The 24,801-nt window shown below is 33.3% G+C and overlaps 1 protein-coding gene across 2 annotated transcripts in view; it reads right to left on the reverse strand.

Annotated features, from left to right (window-relative positions):
* The window catches only part of LOC129947544 (atrial natriuretic peptide receptor 1), a 265,818-nt gene extending 242,070 nt beyond the window's left edge, over positions 1 to 23,748 (reverse strand). Inside the window, exons 1-3 of one of the 2 annotated variants that reach the window (XM_056058145.1) lie at positions 23,154 to 23,748; positions 22,890 to 23,073; positions 22,628 to 22,833 (exon numbers count right to left, since the gene is read on the reverse strand). In XM_056058145.1, the coding sequence (XP_055914120.1) occupies positions 22,628 to 22,833; positions 22,890 to 23,073; positions 23,154 to 23,733 (970 nt within the window). In that variant the 5' untranslated portion in view covers positions 23,734 to 23,748. Of the gene's footprint in view, positions 1 to 6,137; positions 6,155 to 22,627; positions 22,834 to 22,889; positions 23,074 to 23,153 lie in introns of those variants that run through there. The other variant, XM_056058178.1, reaches the window with a different exon arrangement.
* Positions 23,749 to 24,801: the final 1,053 nt, after the last annotated feature.

A 24,801-nucleotide genomic window follows, 5' to 3' on the forward strand; every position in this document is an offset into this window, starting at 1 on the left:
ATTATGATCTACAGATATTTAGCAAATGGTAATACATTTATGGACTTATTATAAGTGACAAAACAAAATTTATTATTTTTTACTTAAGAGGTTATATTTTTGAAGATATTTCAATATGTTATCATTCACCTTTTCTATCTTCGATATGGCCTTAGTAATGATTGCATGCACTCAAAAACCTAGGTATACTGATTATCAGATGAGTTGGAAAAACAAAGTTTTTAACTTTGAAAATTATTTAAACAAAGTTGAAAAAAAAAATTTAGTTTTAAATTTTCATCTAAAATTAAGTTTAGAAAAAAATCTGTTACCTCATAAAAAAAAAGCTAGCAGATTTTTGTAAAACATGGAGTTTAGAAGTAAACATCGATAAGCCGAAGGTTATGATCTTTTAGAACTGGAGTGATAGAGCACAACAGTGAAGTTGGATTTAAAAGATCTTGAAGTTTTTTAGCAATACAGCTTTTAAGGGATGAGTTTTACTTTTAATCTAAATCAAATCAAAAGCTGACAATGCTCTATGTGCGAATTAGCAAACAATTTTGTATAATAAGAACATTGCTTTAAGTTCAAAATAAAGGGTCTTCATTGCAACAACACAATAAGTCTTATGGTTGACCACAAATATCTTTCCAACCAATAACGCTTGCGATTTCAATTTTGTTGACATCTTGTCAAATTTTGAAAAATTAAAAGGACAGTTGTTTTACAAAAAATAAGAACCTACAAAATGTACTTCTAAAAGCAGCTAATAATTAACAAACTTTATGTAACATCTTTTTTTACAATATACCTAATACTACACAACGTTGGTAAAAATTAAAGTTTGACTCGTATATCTTGAGAAAAAATTAAAGTGTTGACTTCAAAATTATTTTATGCTATAAAGATAATGTTGTACAATAAATGAAATACAAATTTTCAAAAAAATTCTCTAAAATTGGTTTTTGACTAAAAATGTCGGGAAAACCTGTAAAAACAACAACAAAAATTTGATAAGAAATTGTTTTCGACGCAAGTATTAAGAGAATAAAGACTTCAAATTAAAGTATTTTACACAAAATCTTGTAAATAATATTTCTTTCAACCATTTTAAAAAATAGAGAGATGGGAACGTGAGGTTATCAGTGTGTGTGAGGCGCATATCAACATCTTTTTAAATTTGCGTTGAACACTTCAAGTTCTCATAAAAAAATTGGACTTTGGATCCAGTGCAGTTTGACTTTATTAATCGGCGAATTGGAAATTTAATTTCTTTTTCCCATATACCAGACCTCCTGACAAAATTGTAATCTGAAGCACTTTAAAACTATACCCAAACAAAAAATAAGTTCTTTGTATTCGTTTTATTATTTTGTGACTTCGACTATGGACATTTTTTATTGATCCAATCAAAAAATTTATATAGCCTATCTAAGTTACAGAGATTTGATGATCCGATAAAATGAGCTTTTTTAACAATCTTAAAGTTTCTCGACGAATTTTATAGATTCGATACCTAGTTACAAAACAAGCGGGTACAAAATCGTAAAAAGAAGAGCGGTATCATCTGCCTCTCGAATAAAGAAAGGCCCTTGCATAAGTTAATAGAGTATTGTGTACGTATCTTGCTAAGTTGGATATCGCATATAGTTCTTAAAGTACCTACATATACAGAATATTAAAATAGAAAAGAATCTAAAGTTTTCCAAACATCCATAGGTACATAGGTAAGGTAAAGATAACCTTTTATTTTTCTAGTTGAAATTAAAACAAATAAAAACGAAGAAAAAACTTTTATTCTTACACGTTTATTAGTTACTCAAAGTTTAAATCCCTGCTTATACGTATCTTCAAGTAGCTTGTTGCTATACCTACTATAGAGGTACAGGTACACGCATAAGTCTTTTTCATATACAGACACGTTTTTTGTATACCTAATAAATGTTTTCTCTCTTTATAGCTATTGATTCCTTTTTCTTAATAAAATAAACTTTATTATTCATAGTAAAATCCTTTCTTTCAACAAAATTATCCTCAAGAACACAAAACATATACAAAAAAAAGTTGTTCTTCTGTTTGCAATGATTCAGAGACCTATAGACCACCATCTAATGTTAAATAGTTAAATTCCCCACATATACTCAAAACATTTGCCAAAATAAGACTTGAAAAGCAATTTGAATCCAATACTATAAAACCACTAGGACATACCTATAAAGGTACATCCATATGTAGACTTATCCTAAGGCTAAATTAAACCTAAACCGCAAAAGTTTGTATAGATAGGTACACGCTTAGGTCTAAAAGTTCTACAAAAAAGATACAACTCAAACAAGATAAACAAAAACATGAGAAAACCACACACACTTAAGAATCTAGAAACATACATATTTACATATAGACACCTATCTTGTGTTTGATTATTTAACAATTTATATACGATAATGGATTCCTGTTTGCAATTTGAAAAATGTTCAAAAATCCTTTTTCACATACTAAAATGGTATCCGACATTTTTTGGTTTTGTGTTTAGTTTTATTTTGTAGCAATAAGAAGTTTTTAGAAATTATCGTCAGGCTGGTGATAAAAAGGATTTAGGTGGAGGTTACCTTCATCTATTTCAACAATTGAACAAGCTTCTGTAAATTAAGCCGCCTCCGATGAGCTGGTGTTCAAACAGCTCCCAATAAGAGACACATGGTTTGATAAAGAATGTCGGCAGGCAAATGCAGCCAAACAACAGGCACGAAAAGCTGCAGCCAAACAACAGAACAAAAGCTACTCACGAGCTCTTTGAGCAAAATAGAAGGAAGGAATACCGACTTCCAAGATGGAAAAAAAGAGGACTGAGAAGCGTGCGGTCGAATATGTTAAAATGCTTAATAGCAAGTCCAACGACTAAGATGGATGGGTCACGTAGAGCGCATGGAAACCAATGCTCCGGCCCGGAAAGTCTTGGAAACCACACCCACAGGAGAGGGCAGTAGAGGAAGATCGCGGATCAGGTGGCGCGCACAAGTGGAAGGTGACCTCACCCAACTTGGAGCGCGAAACTGGAGACATCTAGCTAGGGACCGAGCTAGATGGAGAAGTTTGTTGGATGAGGCCCTAGTTCATACAGGACACCTTAAGTAAGTAAGCTTAGAAGCAGAAATTAAGTTTGTAGTTTGTTTGGAGTTCTAAGAACAGGCGAAACGAAATTCAAAAGTCCATAAACCTAGAGCCCAAGGCTGCAAAGACGGAAGTGCAAACATCATAGTGGAATCGCAGTCAATGCAGGGGATACGGAAGGACCACTTCTGCAGACTGTATAACTGCGACGACGAACCGAAACCCGCTGTCAGGCAGGATGATCCATTCAACATAGACGACGAAAGCCAACTATCCCGTCTTTCCGACTTAGACGAAGTAAAAATTGACATGTCTTAACTGAACTCTAATAAAGCCGCTGGAGTGAATGGCTTGAATGCCAAGCTTTTTAATACAGCTGAAGATAAGTTGTTTAGGAGGATTTATCAACTTATATGTAAAATATATAAACACCGTAATCAAGAAAGGACTTAAACGCCACTATCGACAGAAGTAACTGTAGGTTAGGGACTTTGTCTAACTGTTTGAGAAATCAATTGAGTAGTAAATTATTCTCTCGAGCAACTTGAGTATAGCTATGTAAGACCCTAATCGTCTCGTCATGCTTAAAGATGCAAAAGCATGAACTGTGACAAAGGCGGTTGAAAGAACGTTGGGTCGTTTCGATAGAAACGTTCGTCGCGTGATCTTCTTAGAAGGTGAGTGGAGGAGAAGATGGAACGTCAATTTGTACGGGTTGTACAACAGCGTAGATTTAGTCAAATGATAAATATACAACACCCAAGATGGCTGGGACAAGCACAGCGCTCGGAAAGTCTTCAAAGAGAAGAACGCGGAGCAGGTGGTTCATCCTGTTGTAAAGTGAACTCACCCAACTTATTATAGTGCGCAAATGGAGACATATATTTAGGGACTGAAATAGATGGAGAATTTGTTGGTTAAGGCCCTAGTTCACACAGGGCTGTATTGCCACCTTCATTAAGTATGTAAGCCTGTGTAAAGGTAATATTATCTTTCTGCTTTTAATTACTAATAGTAAACAAATTGAATTACAAATAATTGAAATCGAATTCTCGATTCAGTTTTTTCCAATATGGACTCCTCCTTTAAAGATAATCCTAAAAGGTTTTGAAAAATTGTCAACTTAATGAAAAAGTCTGTTGGCTTTCCAGTAAACTTCACATATAATATCCCTTCTTGAGTAGTCTTAAAGAAATTGATGAAGTAAAGGATTTTACAATAGAGATGGGTTAGTTTTGACAGCTTATAGCGGCCATATTGTTTCTTTTACTTTCTGTTAAAAAAATTTTTGTATTAAGTCACTAAAAACAAATTATCACGGAAAGTTAAAACGTTAAACAATATGTGCAAAGGAAATTTTATTAAAAAAATAACGGATTGGAAGTTGATCCAAATTTTGGTCAAAACATCTTCTTTTTGGATAAATGAGTAAGTGAATAAGCAAAAATTGGAGTTACGGTTTGGTGTGGCTGGATTGGTCGTTGGCCCGTACTTCATCGAATATGATGCTGGCCAGGCCATCACCGTCAACGGCGGTCTATGATTACCAACTTCTTGATGTGTTAAGTTGCACACATCTCAATATACAATCGGTACTCTGCGCGAGTTGTTTGATTGTATGGTTGTCTCACATCGAGGCGACGTTAACTGGAAACCAAGACTGTGTGATTTGACTCCTTTACACATTTTGTTAAGAGATTTTCTTTAGTCACCGTAGATATATGCGAATAAGCCACAAACTTCCACGGCCCTCAATCGGTCACATTCAGCCTGATTTATGCTCCAAAATCATCGAAAACTGAAGCTTGCTAATGTAAGCAACCATGCAAAGCCGCGGCGACCATTTAAGCGATCTTATATCTTACCACAATGTCATTGACTGGGCTCTTTAAAAAGTATAGAAACTTATTGACATTTCACACATAACTTGTTTTATTCAATTTTTAAATTGAGCCGCCTTAAATAGAAAACCAAATATTTCCATAATTTATAATTCTTTTCCTTAACCATCCCTTTTCTACAAAGTATGGTATAGATCTTCTGTCTGTGTTAAATGATAACTGCTCAGCCGGTATCGGCTGAATTCCCCCTATTGTATTAAAAAACAAGCATGGAAATGCTTTAATAGAAATCATTACTTTCATATTCAAAGTTTCGCTAAAAACATTAACTTTTCCCGGTATCTAAAAAATTAGCTCCTTACATCATTATTCGAAAAAAGTAACAAGGCGGAAATAACAAATTGCAGGCTCATTGCAAAACTGTCTTGCATTCGTAAACTTTTTGCACAAGCAACGCGTATATAGGACAAGGTTATGAAGTCGCGTGGTAATAATGGCTTAATATTTCTTCATTAACTCATTGGAGTTTAAATTGATGCACCTTATTTATTTTCTTGTATTTATTTGAATAACCGAGTTGAAAATTATATTTTTTCTACATTTTCAATTTAAAAACTTTTATTGAAAACCAAACAAAGCTTTTAAATATTGTGGTAAAACATCTAACATAACCTTTCTTTCATAATCTTTTTAAATTCTAAACAAGTCTTAATCCTTTTACTAACAATTAAATTTTGCAGAAACCTTATGAACATAAACAAACTTGGAAGGTCTCGAGCTGTTTCCGGAAATTAACTTCAAACAAATAATAGAAACAACACAAAAAAACATACCACGTAAATATTATCTTTTCCACAAAAAGGTTAAAAGGTGACACACAAACTTTACCCACCAATGAGGCAACATAATAAAATTTATTTCCCACTAATATCTATAGATACTGTTTTAGTTTTTTCTTTGTAAAAACGATAAAAGCCAGTGTTAAATTCCAATTTAACAATATGCAGGTAAATTTATATTGTACAGATACACAGGCAGAGCCATATATTTCAGTACTTATTTGCTTAAGATTAGACCTAGAAAAGAATATCTATAACTATAGTATCTATAAGTTTGCCTTTAGCCATTATTCGTTTTCGCGATGTAGTGTCGTGGGGTGTGTTTTATCTTATTTATTTGTATTATAATTATTATTGAACAAACCTCATTTTGTGTGTTTATTTCTTATTATTATTATTTCTTTCCGAAATTGTTATTTATAAAGATGGTGAATGTAATTTATTAATCCACTATCATGAAATAGTTTCAATTCTTATCTCCATCCACTTTTGATGCAACTTATACATTCAATATGGTATCTTTTTATTTAGGTTAGGAAGTATCTAAACATAATTTCCATTCTCGGTTGAATAGGTCAATAGGTCAGGAGATTTATCAAAATCTCAACAATCCCACAAGAACAAAATCAGAGCGCGCAAACAACGTTAAATAATTCCAACGGAAAAAATAAAATTCACGGTATAATTATGATGCACTTGAAACAGATTCAAATCTTTCCGATGTTTTTATTGCACTTTTTACTAAAAACTCTCAGGAGAGAATAATTTCGATAAATGATTGTAATTTTAAAATCACTTGTAGCCTTTAATACTCGTCCCGTGACTTTATGGCTTTCCTCAAAACAATTATTTACACAAATCTTTTGAGAATGCTACAAAAATGATTTTTAAATATTTGAAAAAAAAAAATATATTCTCACATTACCACTTTATGTGTAGATGGTTCTAACACTAAATAGGAAATGTATTGGTATATATACAAGAAGTATCTAAACGCGGTTAAATTACGTAAAATCTTTCAGTAGGTTACAAATGCCTTCTTTATAAGATTCACTGATATTTTCTTTCATCACACCGCTCAAGTACCATTCGGCTTAAGGTTCAATTGAAAACTGTCATAACAAGGATACCACAATCAAGGTTTACCTCGAAAAGATATAGCGGCACAATTTAATGTAATACATAGATAATGTAATACATAGATACAAAGGCATACAATACACTTTATATAAAATTGTGAATTGTTTTGAAGTTTACTATTTTACACGAGTGGAATGTATGTTTGTATGTATGTATAGCTCTGTACTGTATATGTATATAGACACAATTTTTGAATGTTGTTTTTGTATCTATACAGGAGTCTGTGGATTGAAAGCTTACAATAGGTCAAAGCTTTTCTATATTTTGTGGATTGTAATCATTGAGAAAAATCTCATTCCATGAGAAAATTGATAAGACATATCTATAGAGAGAGACCACGTGCATTAGAGAATGGATGAAATGGAGGGAGAGGGGAAACATTTTTTTCCACTAAGGCACCTCTCCTTATCCAGACGTCGTCGCAGGAATTCCCGAAATGGAATCAACGGTGGCGTCTAAAGTTTCAATGTGTAAATACTTAGTGAACACCTTATAGTGCTTCTATGACATATTTTTGGATACGGCCAGATTTAATGATGACGAATCAAGCAAAGGAAAGAAGAACAACAAACTTTGGATCTTTACGTGGAAAGTTAGGTCCCTTAATAGACCACGTGCAGCCGAAAGGTTAGCGGAAGCCCTAAGCTGCTGCAAGGCAGATATTACCACCTTCTAAGAAGTGTGATCGGATAGGTCAGGTAAACGCAAACTAAAAGACTGTCAAAGAAAACAAAGTCAGCGTCTATTTATATGTGAATTTATTATTGGAACTATAGGTTCTGGCAAAAAGTCTTGGTTTAAATCAGTGTGAGCGACAGCTAAATCTCCCAACACAAGATAAAGATGAAGACAGTTAATTAGACTCACCACGTTGTGATCAACGTACGACACTTCTTAAGTAGATATTATTCCGAATATTCCGAAAGACATTGACTCAGACCATTACCTCGTTATAATCAAGGTATGGCTACGGTTATAACGATCCAATCCAAAATAGCTAGAATCACAAGGTATTACCAAGCCCTTTTCCGATCGAGTCTATAGTAAACTCTAAAGATTTCCTCTACTGCTTGCATTAACTATTGCAAAATAGGGGCAACATTGTCTTGCAGTCATCCGAGATGTCGCTTCTGAAGTGCTAGGTTTCACACAGTCATCACAGCGACAAATGCTGGCAAGCTCATAGAGTTAAGCAACAGGCATACAACACGGCACCGCACAGAAGGACCAGAGCTGCCCGCGAGCTCTACGAGCAGAATAGCAGACCGGCTTCTTAGATGGAAAAAAAGGGATCATGAGCGCGCGATCAAAAAGATAGAGGGATGTGACAACAAGAATGACGTTCGTAAATTTTACCAAAAGTTAAAAAAAAATAACTCTCAAGTATACTAGCCATTAGCCTGTAAAAACGATCGGAGGAATATTGTAGTAGAACCGCATTCTATTTTGAGAATATGGAAAGAACACTCCTCCAACGGCGATGACGAACCGAATTCCGTTGTAAGTGAGACCTAGGCGACGCCGATCAACAATTCCGCCTACCCGACCTCGACAAAGTGAAGATAGCTATATCAAAACTGAAGTCAAACAAAGCTGCTGTAGGGCATATCTGCGGAATTATTCAAAACAGCAGGCGATGAATTGGTAGGGAGCATGCACCAACTTATCTGCAAAATAAGATCGGTAAAAAGCATGCCCGATAAGTGGGATATCAGCATAGTTTGCCCAATACATAAGAAAGGAGACCCTCTAAATTGTGCAAACTACAGAGGCACCAGTCTACTCAACTTTGCATATAAGATCCTTTCTGCCGAATTATGTGAACAACTAAAGCCGTTCTTCAACAAAATGATAGGTCCTTATCAGTGTGGCTTTAGACATGGAAAGTCCCCCATTGACTAAGTATATCGATTTATCGATTTTAAACCGTGTATGACTGCATCTATAGGGAAGAGCTGTACAGAGCAATATCTAGATTTGGCATCCTTGTCAAACTTATCACTTTGTGTAGAATGTTGATGGAGAAAGCACACTATACTCTATCAAGGTCGGAAAAGATCTCACCAATGTATTTGATGTCAAAAAAGTGTTTTTGACAAGGCGATGCACTGTCATTCGACTTTTTCAACATTGTTCTTGAAAAAACTGTGCAAAACTCAACCGTATAACTAGAGGCACAATCTTCCAAGGGTCCATCCAATTACTCGGATACGCAGATGATATTGACATAATTGGAAGATCAAAGCGTGATGTGAGTGGAGCGTTTTTGACCATTGCGACGAAAGCGGAGAAAATGGGTTTAGTGGCTTCCTCTCTCGAGCATCCAAAATCTCCATCTATAAGACACTCATCATCCCGGTTCTCATTTATGACGCTGAGGCCTGGACTTTGTCAAAGAAAGATGAGAGCGTCCTTGGATGGTCCAAGAGAAATATTCTGAGGGTGATTTTTGATCCTGTCTGCATAGATAAGGAATGAAGGAGAAAATACAACGACGAACTGTACGGGCTTTAAAGCGACACAGACCTGGTTAACAGAATTAAAGCACAACGATCTTCGAATCTGATCGTGGAGGTCGACACAGTTTAAGTTAGGGCTAGTAAGTTAAAAAAGTTTTGGTTAAGTGTTAGGTTTAGATGCTACAAAAGCAACTAAAAACTGAAAAAAAAAACATTTTGATTATAACCTCAAATATTTCGTTACACTTTTAGAAATATGGCCCGACGATGGGCACGAATGGGCAGTTATCAGCACGGCTTGCAACCTAGTCTATTTACATAATACCTAGTCCAGCCATAAGTTCTGTTACATTTTAAGAGCGCAATAAAAAAAAATCTAGTACATTTTATATCATTAAATTTATTTTTTTAATTAGTTCACAATATTAGTTTTAAGAAAAATTTTTTTTACTCAAAATGGCCACCTTTAGCCTTAATGCAGGCTTTCAAACGTTGTGGCCATTGGTCTATAGCGGCACGCACTGTGTCGATGGGTATCGATGACGCTGCTGTTAACAAAGCAGCTTTTAGACTATCCAAATTTCGATGGGGAGTTTTACAGGCCATGTTCTCCAGTTCGGACCACAAACTGTAATCCAATGGATTCAAATCTGGACTCCCCGACGGCCAATCTGCAGCTGCAATAAAATCCGGGATATTTGTTCTAAGCCACTCTTGTGTCGTTTTTGCCTTGTGTGCTGGAGCAGAGTCTTGTTGGAAGACCCATCTTTCCCCGTTGAAGAGAGTATTTGTTAATCTCTTAACGGATATATCCAATTCTCTGGACATGATCTTCTGCTTCCGGAGAGGATTCCTACGAATTCGTTCACGCATAGCTTTTACTTTTGCGCTCGTTCGAGCAACTCGTGGACGACCACTTCTTGGTCTGTCCTCTACTCTTGACAATTCGTCAAAACGTTTTATAGTGCGATACACAAACATTCGCGATAAACCAAGTGGTTTTAAAAGTTCGAAAATTTTATTTGAATTTTGTCCACATTTATGTAATGCGATTATCGCGACTCGATTTTCTTTAATGCCCCACTCCATGACTTCCGTTCAAAAGCTGAAACCAAACAAGCTTCCATTCTTTACTTATAAGATCACGTGTTTCGATAAAATAGTTAACGGTATTATTCCTAGTGGAAGTTATAAGCAATGCGCTCTTAAAATCGTGTAACAGAACTTATGGCTAGACTAGGTATATGGTTCATTTGATTCATTGTGCGCGTAAACAATCAAGCTTTCATAAATTAATATAATTTTGGAGAGGAGGTTTCTGGAATTAGTACAACGTTTTTTCCAACTGCTAACAAAGGACATCCTTAGACATATATTTGTATGGACTCATTTAATTGTTATTAATAATGATTATTCAAAAGCGATATCGATAATATTAATTTATTTACTTTGAAGAACTGTTTTTTTTTTTTAAATTATATCACAAACATTCACTATGTACCTATAGAGTGATTTTTTAGACGTGTGGTTTTCAAGCAATCCTTTATTTGAAGTTGGTTTTCTGACAGCTGTCAGTTTGTTTGTTTGCCATTTTATAATAAATAATCTACCTCTCGGTTGGAATTTATTCGACCCAGTCGTGACTGAAAAACATCTTAGAATATAATTTCAAACCCATATCTTTATAACATTAGATTACATGCATTTTATTTCTTCTTGAAAACAAGCTTTACAAGTTGATGCAAATGCCACACCAAGCCTAACTAAAGGTCCTTGTTCTTTCCGCCACCTTATAATGAAGAGCATCATAGAGCATCATCTTTTCTCTGCGTCATTAGATAATAATTTCTATGAGCTTCCGCTCAAAATTGTGCGGTAAATACTTCGACAGACTTCCTGTTTTTTTTTATTAATGTTAACATTTTTCGTTTAGGGCTTCTTTAACATTAGGGATGAGATTTAAATAAATCTTTGATCTTTTCTTACTGTTCTTTTTTTTATTCTGTTGACAAGTTCGAGGAATGATTTATGTTGCATAAATAAATATTCGAAAGTGATTTATAAGGCGGTGTGAAAGGAAGTGATAAACAAGTTAACACAATCGAAAAGGCACTAACTTGGTTTCGGTATAAAGGGAATATTATAACAAAGAAAGATTTTTCGCATTTACAAACAAAGCCAAAAAAACATCGCTTTAAACTCATATATTATTCAGTTGAATGAGTTAACAAAAATGTTTCCAAGGTATTCCTAAACACCCGAATTTTGGTGTTGGCAAGAGTGAGGAAATTTAAAATCGATATTTAATGGAATCATTGCCAGACAAATTCCACACAACCAAGGTCACTAATCAAAGCAATACAAAATTAATTGAAAAATAGAAACATATCATGATGGAATTTATTTATTCATATATCAAAAATAGGATTTACACAGAACTGTTTTTATTCTTTAATTTTATTGAACTTTGGTGGGGAAAGAATTATTTACTGATTTCTTGGAATAATATACTTAGTAGCAATTCTAAAAATTAATAGAAAAAGATATTTTCATGGAACTTCCTGAAATAAAAATTTATTTCAATCTGAGTATCAAGTGCAAAGCAAAAGGAATTACGAACAAACCACTTAAAAATATGTGAAGGTACATGATTTCCAATAGGGCCCGATTGATTTTGACAGTTCATATCGTTTCTTTAATTTTCTATCAGAATGTCTTCGAAAAATATTGAAAATTGGGCCTTTTTCTCGTTTCGGCATCCCTACCGAACTTTGCAGGATCACGAAGAAGATAAAGTTGGAATCAACTTAACCGAAGCTTTGTGATGTCAAAAAAGGTTTTCGACAATTTGAAGCGCTGTAATGTGATTTTTTTCAACATAGTCCTTGAAAAATAGTGCAGACAAAAAAGCAAGAAAAAACAAAGTACAGGCTGTCATCAAGAAGGGACATACATTACGACGACGTTGTCTCGGTCAAAACTTCATCATCGACAGGCGTAACTTTGAGGTAATTAAGGACTTTGTCTACCTGTACTAAGATATGAATGCAAAAAACAATACCAGTGCTGACATTTAACGAAGAATTATTTTTGCTGTTTCTTTGGGCCAAGAAAGCAATTGAGTGGTAAAGCCCACTCTTAAGCATAAAAGTATCGCTATGTAAGACCGTCATTATTCCCGTCCTGCTTCATGAAGTAGAAGAATTGACAAAAAAGGATGAAATTACCTTGGGACGCTTTATAAATTGTGAGTGAAGCAGAAGAATGAACGACTTACATCTAATATCATTAACACATTCCACAGGCTAAAGCTCGAAACCATCAATTATGTGTTGGGAAATAGAATTGAAAAATTGAGTTACTTTAAAACCAGCTACGGAATCCACTTAAACGACGTTGTTTTCCATACTTAATGGAAATGTTGAAAGCCAATGCAATGTTAAACTTGAAATTTGTTTATTAATTTCCCAAAGGAAGTTATTGCAATAAAAGATTTTTAGAAAGATGTCTGTGCGTGCATGTGCAGATACGTTCGTACGTTTGCGACGTTTTTTTCGTCGTCCATAGCTCAAGAACAAGAAGAGATATCGATTTCAAATACATTTTTTCATACAGATAATAAGGCAGAAAGATGCAGAAAAGGATCCGCCTTTCCGACTTAGACGAAGTAAAGATTGCCATATCTATACTTTCAAAGCAGCTAGAACTTTTTAGTTAAAAGTATTCACTAACTTATCTATAAAATGTGGTCGAAAGAAAGCGTGCTCGATTAATGCAACCTCAGCATTATTTGCTCGTACTGAAAAAAGGTGACTCTTTACACTGTACCAACTTAGACTAATCAGTCAACTTAACATCGCTTACAAAATCTTCTCTGCCGTAATATGTGTTCCTCATAGGTTCTTATCAGTAAGGTCTTGGACCACATATTCACATTCCGAAAAAAATCAAGAACATTAAATCAACACTCATCATCTCTTCAAAGATTTCCAGGCCTCATATGACAAACAGGAATGAACTGTATAAAGCAATGTCTAACTTTGGAATCCCTGCAAAACTCGTCCGTTTGTGAAGGATGACCATTTAGAATTCGCGTTGCTCCAGAAAGAATAGAAACAACTTAACTGGACAAGGTGAAGCGCTGTCATGTGATTGCCTTAACGTGAAAGCTAGTTCGGAGGTCCCACGTCGGCACTAGATGCATATCTTGATGATGACATTGACATAGTCGGAAGCGTTATTTCTATAAGGCTTTGGTGAGAATTTTGGACGAAGAAGCAAAAATGGACTTAACGTTAAGATGTGGGAAGGACCTACAACACTGCCATTTCGTTCAAAGCATCACCATCTACTGATCTATATCCAACAGCTGAGATTAAATTGACCTCACCCTACTTGGAGTGCGCAAATGTAGATATCTAGATAGGGATCGTGCTAGATAGAGAAGTATGTTGGCTGAGGCCCTAGTTTACACAGGACCGTAACGCCACCTTATTTAAGTTAACAGAAGTCATTATTAAACTATCAGGCTGGTATCAAACGGTAATTTCAGTTAAATAGATTAAATTTAAAATAAATTAATATCAGCCAAACTTATAACTATAATGATGCCTCAAGTAATTTAAGTGGAATTGGTCAAACAAGCCCCAATTATACCACTTTCCTAAGTATCAATCAGGCTAAAGGCTTGGAACACATATTATTGAATAATTAATGCTGATGAGGTTATTTTCATCCAATTGTTCTCTTAAGATTGTAATTTTATCTCTGCCTCTGTTCGCTCCAAAAAGCTAAAATGTCAGGGTGGCTTTTAAGAACACAATAACCTTATTATTTTAAGATTTGAAAAATGTTAACGTACTACTTTTTATATCTATAAAGAAATGCATCCCTATGTTTCTATGGTTCATCTTGAATTCGAAGAACATTTCCATTCAGAGAAGTTAAAATAGTTTTTTCCTAAAAAATTGGATACGCTCCATTTATTCAATGCAAAGAGGATAAAAATAGAAAAAAAGAAAACTACATTCCTGAAAAGACGAGAAAGTAGTTTCTATTTCGTCCTGAATAAAGAGTTCTTAGACATTTTGTACCATACCACAATTGACAAAATAAAGGTAAGATGAACTATGTTGGTACTTTAAGGATTGAGAATTGAGATAAAATGATTTTACATTGGATGGGGATTCAAATGATTCTATATCGACCTTTATTTCGATTTATTTTAAAGAAGGAAAAAGAACATCCATTTATAGCTTTCCAATGAATTAAACACGACTTTTATTGATTTCCTTAAAAGAAAACAGGTTTTCTTTTTTATTAGGTCACCAAATCATGTGGAAAATTAAAAGGACTTAAGAGTTTAAATATAATATAATAACCATTAACCGAATCAGGATACTCTTAATTTGTGACTTTTTTTAAGTTCCAATAATAATAATTTCTGTACGCAAAAGGTTGGAGCTTGGAAATTACGTTTGGTCGTTTTAATTAGTTCATTTATGATTTTCTTCTAAGAAAATCTTCTTAATTAAGATTATTGTGTTTAATTTGTAATCGCTTAAGTGAGTAATACGATTCCAAGTGATTGAGGTTCTAAGTGGGTTAGATTGCTAATGGATATTGTGACTAATTATATCTGATTTGTTTTTGAAAAAAGCTATGTGGTACTCGTATTTCTTATTCCACTAAGAGAGTAAGGCCCACAATTTAATGTAAGGAGTTTATCAATTGGGCGCATTTTTGGATGAATGACTCTGTTAACAAGCAAAATGTTCGTATATGGGATAACACCAACACACGCGAGGTTCACCACGTGATAATGCATCCTCAAAAAGTTAAAGTTTGGTGTGGATTTCGGGCCGGCGCGCTGCTTAATTGGTCCGTACTTTTTTGAGAACGACGTTAGTGGGCAGGTCACCGTCAACATGGAGCGCTACTTAACGATGATAAATAATTTCTTATGGCCCAAATTGAACCATTTGCACCGATTGAGATAAAATGATTTTACCCCCTTTATTTTTCAAAACTTTAAAGAGGGCGTTTCAGTCCAATGATGTGCCAAAACGTATAATTTTCGAACCGACTGAATTCGAGTTGATTAAAACCATCCGTACGTCCGTACGTTCGCGACGTTTTCTTCGTCGTCCATAGAAGAGATATCGACTTCAAATAAATTTTTTTATAATGATAATAATGCAGAAAGATGCAGAAAGGGCTCTCAAGAAAATTGCGTGGGCGGTTTTTTTACCGAAGCAGTTTAAAAAAAAGATGAACATTTTGATTATCCCTTAATATCTTACGAACCAAAAACCCTAGGGACGTGAATTAAATTTCATATAATATATTGTAGTGTTATACCAAACAAGTATATTTTTTGAAAAAAAAATCCAACTAACGGTTTTTTTTATAAATCAAAAAAAAACTGAAGAAAAAAAATTGTCACGTCGAAAATTTTACGAATAAAAAATGATTGTATCTTCAAAACAAATTTGTGTAACGAAAAATAAAGTTTTTAACATTTGGTAAAATTTTGAGAAAAATCGAATTAACAGTTTTTTTTTTATATAATAAAAATCTAAAAAAAAACTATTACTCAAAGTTGGTAAAAATTGATTTTCGACTCAAATATCTTTTCAAAGTTTTAGATATAGGCTTTAAACTACTTTTAACTTTTAAAAAATATTGTTTTTAACATTCAGTATAATTTTGAGAAAATTCGAATTGACAACTTTTTTACAAAAAATAAAAACCAAACAAAAAAAACAATAATAAAACTTGGTAAAAATTTACCTTTGACTCAAATATCTTTACAAATATTAAAAATATTGTCTTCACACTCTTTTTATTTCACAGAAAATATTGTTCTTGCTATTCAGTAGTTTTTTTTTTTTTTTATAAAAATCCAATAGTCCGTTTTTTTTTTTCATAAAAAAAATAAAATGTAAAAAAATAGTTCGCAAATTTGGTCAAAACTGATGTTTGGTTATTGATATATTATCTCAAATTAATTTCGTTCATCCAATTTGTAAAAATTTAAGAAATGCAACTGTAATTGGTTAGAATTTTTTTCGACTAAAAATCTATTTAACGAAACTGGATTTTCAATTTTAACTATTTCTTTAGATGAAAAACATTGTTGGCAATTTTAAAATTTGTAAGAATAATTCAACTAACAACTTTTTTAACCCAACACGAAAAACTACAAACTTTTAAGCAATTGACAGACGGGATGGGAAGTTATCAGTGTGGGTCGCATCCCAGCCTCTTTTTTATTCGGTTTTTTGTTCAAATGTAAGGTTATTATAAATTATCTGTCTAATAGAATAGGGTCGCCTAGCCAAAAGTTTTCAAAACCTAAGGTAGCCTAATTTTTTAAATTTAACACTATGTTAAGCCTAGAAAATTTACCACGTGGAGACCTTTCTTTAAGGCAGGCAACCTTTGAATAAGGTCAGGATATACAAAGGAGTAGGCAACTATATTATTTTGTCATCCTTACGTCATGGTTTTTATGTACCCGATCTTTATAAATAACAAATGAAATTCAAGCTCTCTTTCAAAATTCAGCTAAGACGGATTTTTTTTTTAAATATGACCATTTTTGCATCTATAGTTTTCCTCGACTATTAATCCAAGAAATTTTTGTTAAATTTTGAATTCTCCTTTGGAAGCGTTATTCATCGAAACTTTTTTCTGCAGATAGTTTTATACGGCTCGGATTCCATAAATAAGACTTTAGTTTTCCACACTTTTCCTTTTTATTTACCTTACTCTAATTTTAAAAATACAAAATTTCAAACCTGCCGAGTTATTTTTTTTTTTGGATAACATCTAATTCTAGTTAAAAAAAATAAAATCTTTAGAATAAATTGATGGGGTGTTGCGTGATCTTGGATTAAAAAGATTTGGTCATACTACTGTATCTGAACCGGCATGCTGGCGCATACAGGGCGCTGCTAGGAACGTCGGTGGGTGAGGTTCTTGTTCAGAGAGCAGCGAAAAAAAGATCTTTTTTTCATGCCTAGATTCAAACATACAGAGGACGGCGGACGGACATTTTCATTACACTCGACATTCTTCCGCGAAGTTAGTTGCCCCATAACTGATAGCGGTTGTAAGCTCACTATCGCTTTCTGCTCATCGAAACGCTCCAAACCCCCCACAAAAACTCTGCTTAGTGCGTTTCAAAATTAATACTTCTTTTTATTATTAACTTGAGTTTAGTTTTAACTCTTACAATCTAATAATTTATTATGTTTAATCAGCGCATTTGTGCTAATGTGGTCTTAAGGACGGCATGTGGAATTTTTGTACTGAGTAGGTCAGAATGTTCAATATCTATTTGATTTGCATAAATATTTAATAGGAGTAGAGTAAGAGTTAATAACCAGCAAAAAATATGACAATTTAACTTAGCTTGGGTAAGATCATCGCAAATATGGCAGATCTTTCCCCTCCGCTAGACCTTACCACCTTGAATTTAAAACTAGTCGTATTGCGTTAGTGGATATTTTATCTGAGGACTGAACAAAGAACATAAAATGAATCGGAAATTCAGGACAAATGCATCAGTTTTGTACCAAAAGACCATCCAGGGGTTGGTCATATCCATATGAGCCATAAAGCTTATACAATTAAGTTGTATAATTAAAGATTGCATCTAAAGATTTGTTAGTAATTTAACGACATTCACCAAAAAGCCTTCAATACCATCGTATTTTTTTTCGTCGCACATAAATAGTGAACACTGAAATAATTTTTACTCGCGACATATAGGAACTATATGGCAAGTAATGTGTTGGTACAAAATTTCGATCAAACATGACAATAAGCTGGTAGAAAAGTCGTAAAAATGGGTCCCCCAATTCCATCCGTCTGTCCATCCATTGTGTCGATTGAGTCATTTTCATTTTTGTAATACAAAAATAAAAGCAGTCATTATGCAATTTTAGTTAAAATCGAAAATTCGATTTCTTAAAAACTGAACCGAAACGTTTTTTTAATTAATTTGACATCTCTCTAAAAGAAAGACATATTTTGGAATTGCTCCAGAAGGGTACTTCTCATGAAACCGTTACTTTGTTCTTAACTTTTCTCAAGAACTAATGAACCGATTTCAATGATCTTCTCTTTCAGTGCAAGCTCTTGTCGACGGCCAAATAATCAAATTAAGAATGGTAATCATTTTTGAGTTTCAAAAATGTAATTATATTTCTTTTGATGTTTAAAAAAAAATAATCTTTGTTTACAAAACTCGATATCTCAGAAAAAGGTCACCATGTAAAATGTATATTTTTAAGCGATAAATAACTACTCTTTTTGAAATAAAATGGCATTAAAATTTTTAAGAAAAACTTATTTTTCAGGTACGTTTTTAAATCTTAAAATATAGAAAATATTTAAAAAAAAAAAAAAGACTTTTTTGGAGACATAAGAAAATTCTAGCGACCCAGTCGTGCATTTCTTTGAAAGTTGATTATTTGTTGAATACAAAAACTTTTAAGATCTTAAAAAATTAAAGATATCTACTTTTTGAAGTGAATTTGCTTTGGATGTTCTAGAACTGAGATATTAACACGAATTTCAAGAATATAAATATCCCGAATCAGCAACTTTTGTTAAACTAATGGCTAATTTAAAAATATTATAAACATTTCATCTTAATATATAAAAATCCAGTGTCATTGTGTATGTTCCCAGTGAACTCTTCACCAAGTCAACCGATTTCGATGAAAGTTGGCATTTATGTGTAATTTGGTCTAACTTAAGATATAGGATAGTTTATATTTCTAGTAATGGTCTAAATTGTTTACATACATGTTGCAAATGAAAAATACTTTATATAAAATCTATTGTTCTAATTATATATGATCATTATTTTATACCGATATTCCATGCTATTTTACATGGAACATGTCAACTAAAAAATGGGAGCCACGTAAAAAAGGAGAACCACATCCTTCTAAAGCAGGTATATTTAACCTTTCGAAGGCAAGGTTTTTTGCCTTAGTGAATTACATCTACTGTTGTTCATCGTCCCACCGACTTTTATAAAAAAAACAGTACTGAAACTAAAAATCAATTATTATAATTTATTAAAGTTCGAGTATTTACATTAAAAGAAACTGAGAAAAGTATTCTTTTGAAGTTTTATAAAAATTAGTGGGGTGATGGGTGAACCCACTTGGCATCGGAAGGTTAAAGCTAAAACACTGGGGCGACTATATACAGTACATCCAAAACAACGTAAATGCTTCTTTTTGTTTATTGTTGGTTAATGTTCCTGGACAAATCTCTTTCCAATTTTTACGAAAAGTTAATGGTCGAGTGTTCAGTACGTATCAAGATGCATGACGTGAGTAGCAACTTTTAGAAAATGACAATCATTGGGATGTGACACTTGCTGATGCAGCTTTAAAGTCCTCGACAAGTTGTTAACGTCCTCGACAAGTTGTATTCATCAACTATTTGCCATCATATTGACGACATGTTTTCACATATTTTTCCCACAGTCATCTATACTGTGGGAAAATATAAAATCTACATGACTGAAGATATACTATACCGACTTAAACAAACAAACCCATTTCCAAATCTAGATTTCTCACCAGATATGTATAATGAAGCATTGATATTAATTGAAAACTTATGTATTATGAAACCAAATTCATCACTTAGTCATTATGGTATGCCATCACCTAATCGTCCAGCTATAGACTTAGTGAATAGCGATTTTCAGCGAGAAGAACAATTTAATAATCTTGATTTAGCTACAAAAAAAATGTATACAATCGGATTATTTTGGCTGTTGATGATAAACAAAGTGGTTTCTTTTTCTTGGATGCACCAGGTGGAATCGGTAAAACATTTTTGATATCGTTGATCCTTGCGAAAGTACGGTCACAATGGAAAATTGCATTAGCAATTGCATCATCAAGCATAGCTGCTACTTTGTTAGATGGTGGTCGAACAGCAAATTCTGCTTTTACGTTACCACTAGATGTCCATAAAAATCCAAATGCTTTGTGTTACATTAAGAAAAGGAGTGGAATGGCTACAGTGTTACAAAGGAGTTCAATGATAATTTGGGATGAGTGTACCATGGCTCATAAACATTCACTCGAAGCATTAAATAAAACTTTGCAGGATTTAAACAGTAACGACAGACTTTTTGGTGGAGCTATTCTACCATTATCTGGTGATTTTCGGCAAACATTGCCAGTGATTCCTAGCTCTACTTTTGCTGATGAAATCAATGCATGTTTAAAACAATCATTTTTATGGAGAAACGTCGAAACACTAAGGTAAACAAAAAAAATGCGAGTACAACTCCAAAATGATCCGACAGCACGAGGATTTTCTCAGCCACTATTAGATATCGGAAACGGTGAAGTGGAATTTAATCAAGATACCCATACCCAATGCATTAGATTTCCAGACAATTTCTGTACTGTTGTTAAAATTAAAAATGATCTGATCCAGACCGAGAGTGTCTTCCCAGATATAATAAATAACTATCTAAATCACAATTGGCTCAGTAATCGCGCTATTTTTGCAGCAAAAAATGTTGATGTAGATCTAATTAACTACCAGATACAACAATTATTATCAGGCGATATAATGTCGTTTAAGTCAATCGAAGCTACTGTCGATGAAGACAAGGCAGTAAATTTTCCAATTGAATTTTTGAATTCTTCAGACATATCAGGAATGCCACCACACAATCTTCGGTTAAAAATTGGATCACCGATTATTCTTCTGCGTAATTTGAACCCCCCTTAAACTTGCAACGGTACACGTTTGGTAATCAAAAAAATCACCGGAAATGTTCTCGAAGCAACTATTTTGGCAGGAAAGTTTAAAGGAGAAAACGCTCTGTTACAACACATTCCAATGACACCGTCAGATTCTCCAATACCTTTCAAAAGACTGCAATTTCCTATCCGTTTAGTTTTCGCGATGACTATTAACAAATCACAAGGACAAACAATGTCTATTTGCTGCTTAGACTTAGAGAATCCATGTTTCTCACATAAGCAATCATACGTGGCCTGTTCACGTGTAGGGAGACCATCAAGTTTATTTGTGTTGACAAAAGACAGGCTGACCAAAAATATTGTTCATCGATTGGCACTTCAGTAAACTTTAACTGTGATTTTATTTAATTTATGTTAATCATAGTATTTATTAATTAAATAAAATTAAAGATGTTATGTTTTTATTTAATTTTTAAAGAAATTATGTACTTAAATTCACCTATATTTCCTTAAATACAAAAATTAAACATTTTTCAATAAATTGAAATTAAATTAAAATTAAAATTAAAATTAAAATTAAAATTAAAATTAAAATTAAAATTAAAATTAAGAATCCACAAATTTCTTCAAATCAGATTCTTTCTCATTTTCTGGGTTGTTGAATTTTTGTACCGTCTTTTGCATTAATATAAATTTAAACAAGAAAAAAATACACCAATTTTGTAAAAAATCCACATTTTAAAATAACCTCGAAAGGCATCAAAAACCCTCTTAACTATTTTGTTTTAGCTCTTAACTATAACATATTTAGGAAATGTTTGAAATATTGGAATGCTTTTATATGAAGGGACTCTCCCAAATTAAAAAGGTAGAACATTAGACCTCGCTGGACAACAGGGTTCTTAAATAATTCAATAACTAAAGTTGTTTCTTAAGCCATTGAAATCCGTAGATGTACGGTTAAGATACACACTATGTTATTTATATTTTGTCAGCCTCCTTTACAGAACATTCAAGAACAGTTTTAAGCTGTGAGTAAATGAGTAAATACTCGTGTGAGCTCCCCTTGTTTAAAGAATTAAACCTTCGGTACCAATTAAGGTTTCCCTAAAAGCTAAAGCGAACAGTGTTTTTAGTATCAACCCTCACTCTATTTCCTTTTCCAGTCGGTGTTGATCACCTAACGTCCTAACCCATTCACAAAAATAGGTTGAATTGACTTTTCAAACTGATTACAAAAATATAACATGCAAACAAATTCAAAATGCAACCGTCAACAGACTGATTAATTCACAATAGTTTCATTAATATCTTATCTCTAAACCATTAATTTTATAATAATTCATAAACCTATTTAAAAAATGTTTCAAAAACCAACACCATTATTTTTCCATAAAACTTTATTTTTAAGCTTTTAAAAGCTTTCAATTTTTGAAAACAAAAATTATAGCAAATTATTATTATTATTGTACAAGCCATAAAACATAAAAACTTACTTGAATTATGTGTTCCTATTTCTCGCTCTAATTCGGCTGTTAAATTTTTCATACTCATGGAATCTAATAAATATTGAGAATAAGTTTTATTTGTATGACGAAATTGTTCGGCCAAACTCTTCATCATCAAGTAACAAGTTCGAAATCCGGCCACATTTCTTTGACCATTTCGTTCATGCAAAAATAAAGCTCTTTCCCATTTATGCCTTAAAATTAAAATTAAATTGATTAACATTCTAATAACGTATATTTATATACTAACTCGTGCATGACTTTCACCGTTAGTTCCGCAATAGATTGAAAACTAATAATCCCTGTCCGCAATAACATGTAGAATTCATCCTCGCAGGATGTCTTCTTTTTTTCAAAGTCAAATGTAGCCCCACCAACCGATATCAATGGAGTTCCCATGCCATTGAAATATTTCGTTATTCTGCCCACCGAAGCTGATGAAGAAAGAAAAACTCTATGAAAAGTCGTGTTTTGAAATCGTACCTTCCCCTTATGGATCAACAACCAAACTTACCTAAAGGGAAATCACAGGACGGTCCGAAGATAACATGTGAGCAGTTCTTCAAAATTCCATCCATGGCATTGATAAGAGCATACGAAGCATCGCATTTATCGTCCATTGGAATCCACTCGAATCGTATTTTCGATGGAATTAGTTGGGCTTCACGAATCTTTTCCTCGGCCACCTTCAACACCGGAAACACCCGTCCCAAAGAGGCTTCATAGTAATTGTCCTGTGGCAAAAGAACAAGTGCTCTTATGGTACAATTGTTAGTTATGCACACAGCTTCGCAGGGATCACTATCTTGTATACGACAACTACTCGTACATTCGACCACTGGCAGGATTATTGCAGGAAGTATAAACAAGAACAAAAAAAGGACAAACATAAAACGTAGCCTTTCCAGAAAGTCGTCTGTTCGGGATTTGGCAAATTGGCAATCAAGTTGGAATGTACGAGGGCGATAGTTGATGTTGGTTTTGACGGTGGCTGCCGGTTGACCACTTTTGTTGGTCAGTTGTTGCCACTGAGACCAGTTCTGCTGGCGGCACAAATTGAACGACAAATCACGTTCGAAACAATCTAATTGCATAGTAGGTGGTCTTGTTATTTTCTGGTGTCCTTTTTGTTTTCTTTGTCCGAATGTGAGTCCTGTTTCGGTGGCTGTTATAGACAATATGGGCTTCTCAGCATTAATTGTTAATCCTTTTTGTCATTTTCACTAGAAATACAAGAAAACAAAAGTTCAATTGAGGAGCAGGAAGCATACGCATCTGTTGCAAAAAAAAGAAAAATTAAACTTGGTTTCAGATGTAATTCTAAAAAAATAGTATTTTAACCTGCAAAATGTTTGCTACAAATTAAAGTACTAAATTTTAATTAATTTAATATATGTTTTAAATTTGAATTTATTCACAAAACAAGTTTAAATTTGACTCCTTATGAATTGCACATTGGTTTCCAGATTGAAGTTTCTCAAAATTTGCTAAATAAAAACATACAACGCGGAACTTTTATAGAACTAGGTTAAAACTATACTTATCAGTCAAATTTGGAACAGCTGGAAACTAAAATCTTTTATTGATGTGTTTATATTAAAATTTAAGTCATTTAATTAAAGCATTAAGTAATTAGGAAATTAACACATCCTTTTTATTGTTGATTTCATCAATTCTTTTAAAAGATTAGAACGCCACCATTTAAACGAAATGCAATTTTTTAGTCAGATGTTTTTCATCATTAAGTTAGTAAGTAACATGTTCATAAATTTACTGATGGACTTTCCTGATAGATTTAACCGACCCTACCTATTCGAACACAGGCACAGTATTTTGTTTTCATTGAAACTTAAATAATCTATAAAAACTCGAGAACGGTTGTAACAATTTGGCTAATTTTAGTCTTGAATTATTTGTGGAAGTACAGAGAAATTTTAGTATGCATACAAATTTGAAAATGCTCCGAAATAAATATAAACAACAAACTTTGAAAGTTACACTACAAATGACTGTAGAAAATTCCAATGAGACATGGTTTCACAATTAAATCAACAGCAAATATTTGCGTACGACACTTTGATGGAACAGTGCATCTCTCAGGTTTTATTTAATTGATGCTCTCGGATTAACAGGAAGAAAGTTCTTAATTGTATTGCTTTTAA

The sequence above is a fragment of the Eupeodes corollae genome, chromosome 1 (genome assembly GCF_945859685.1).
Source record: "Eupeodes corollae chromosome 1, idEupCoro1.1, whole genome shotgun sequence".
In the NCBI taxonomy this organism is placed as follows: domain Eukaryota; kingdom Metazoa; phylum Arthropoda; class Insecta; order Diptera; family Syrphidae; genus Eupeodes; species Eupeodes corollae.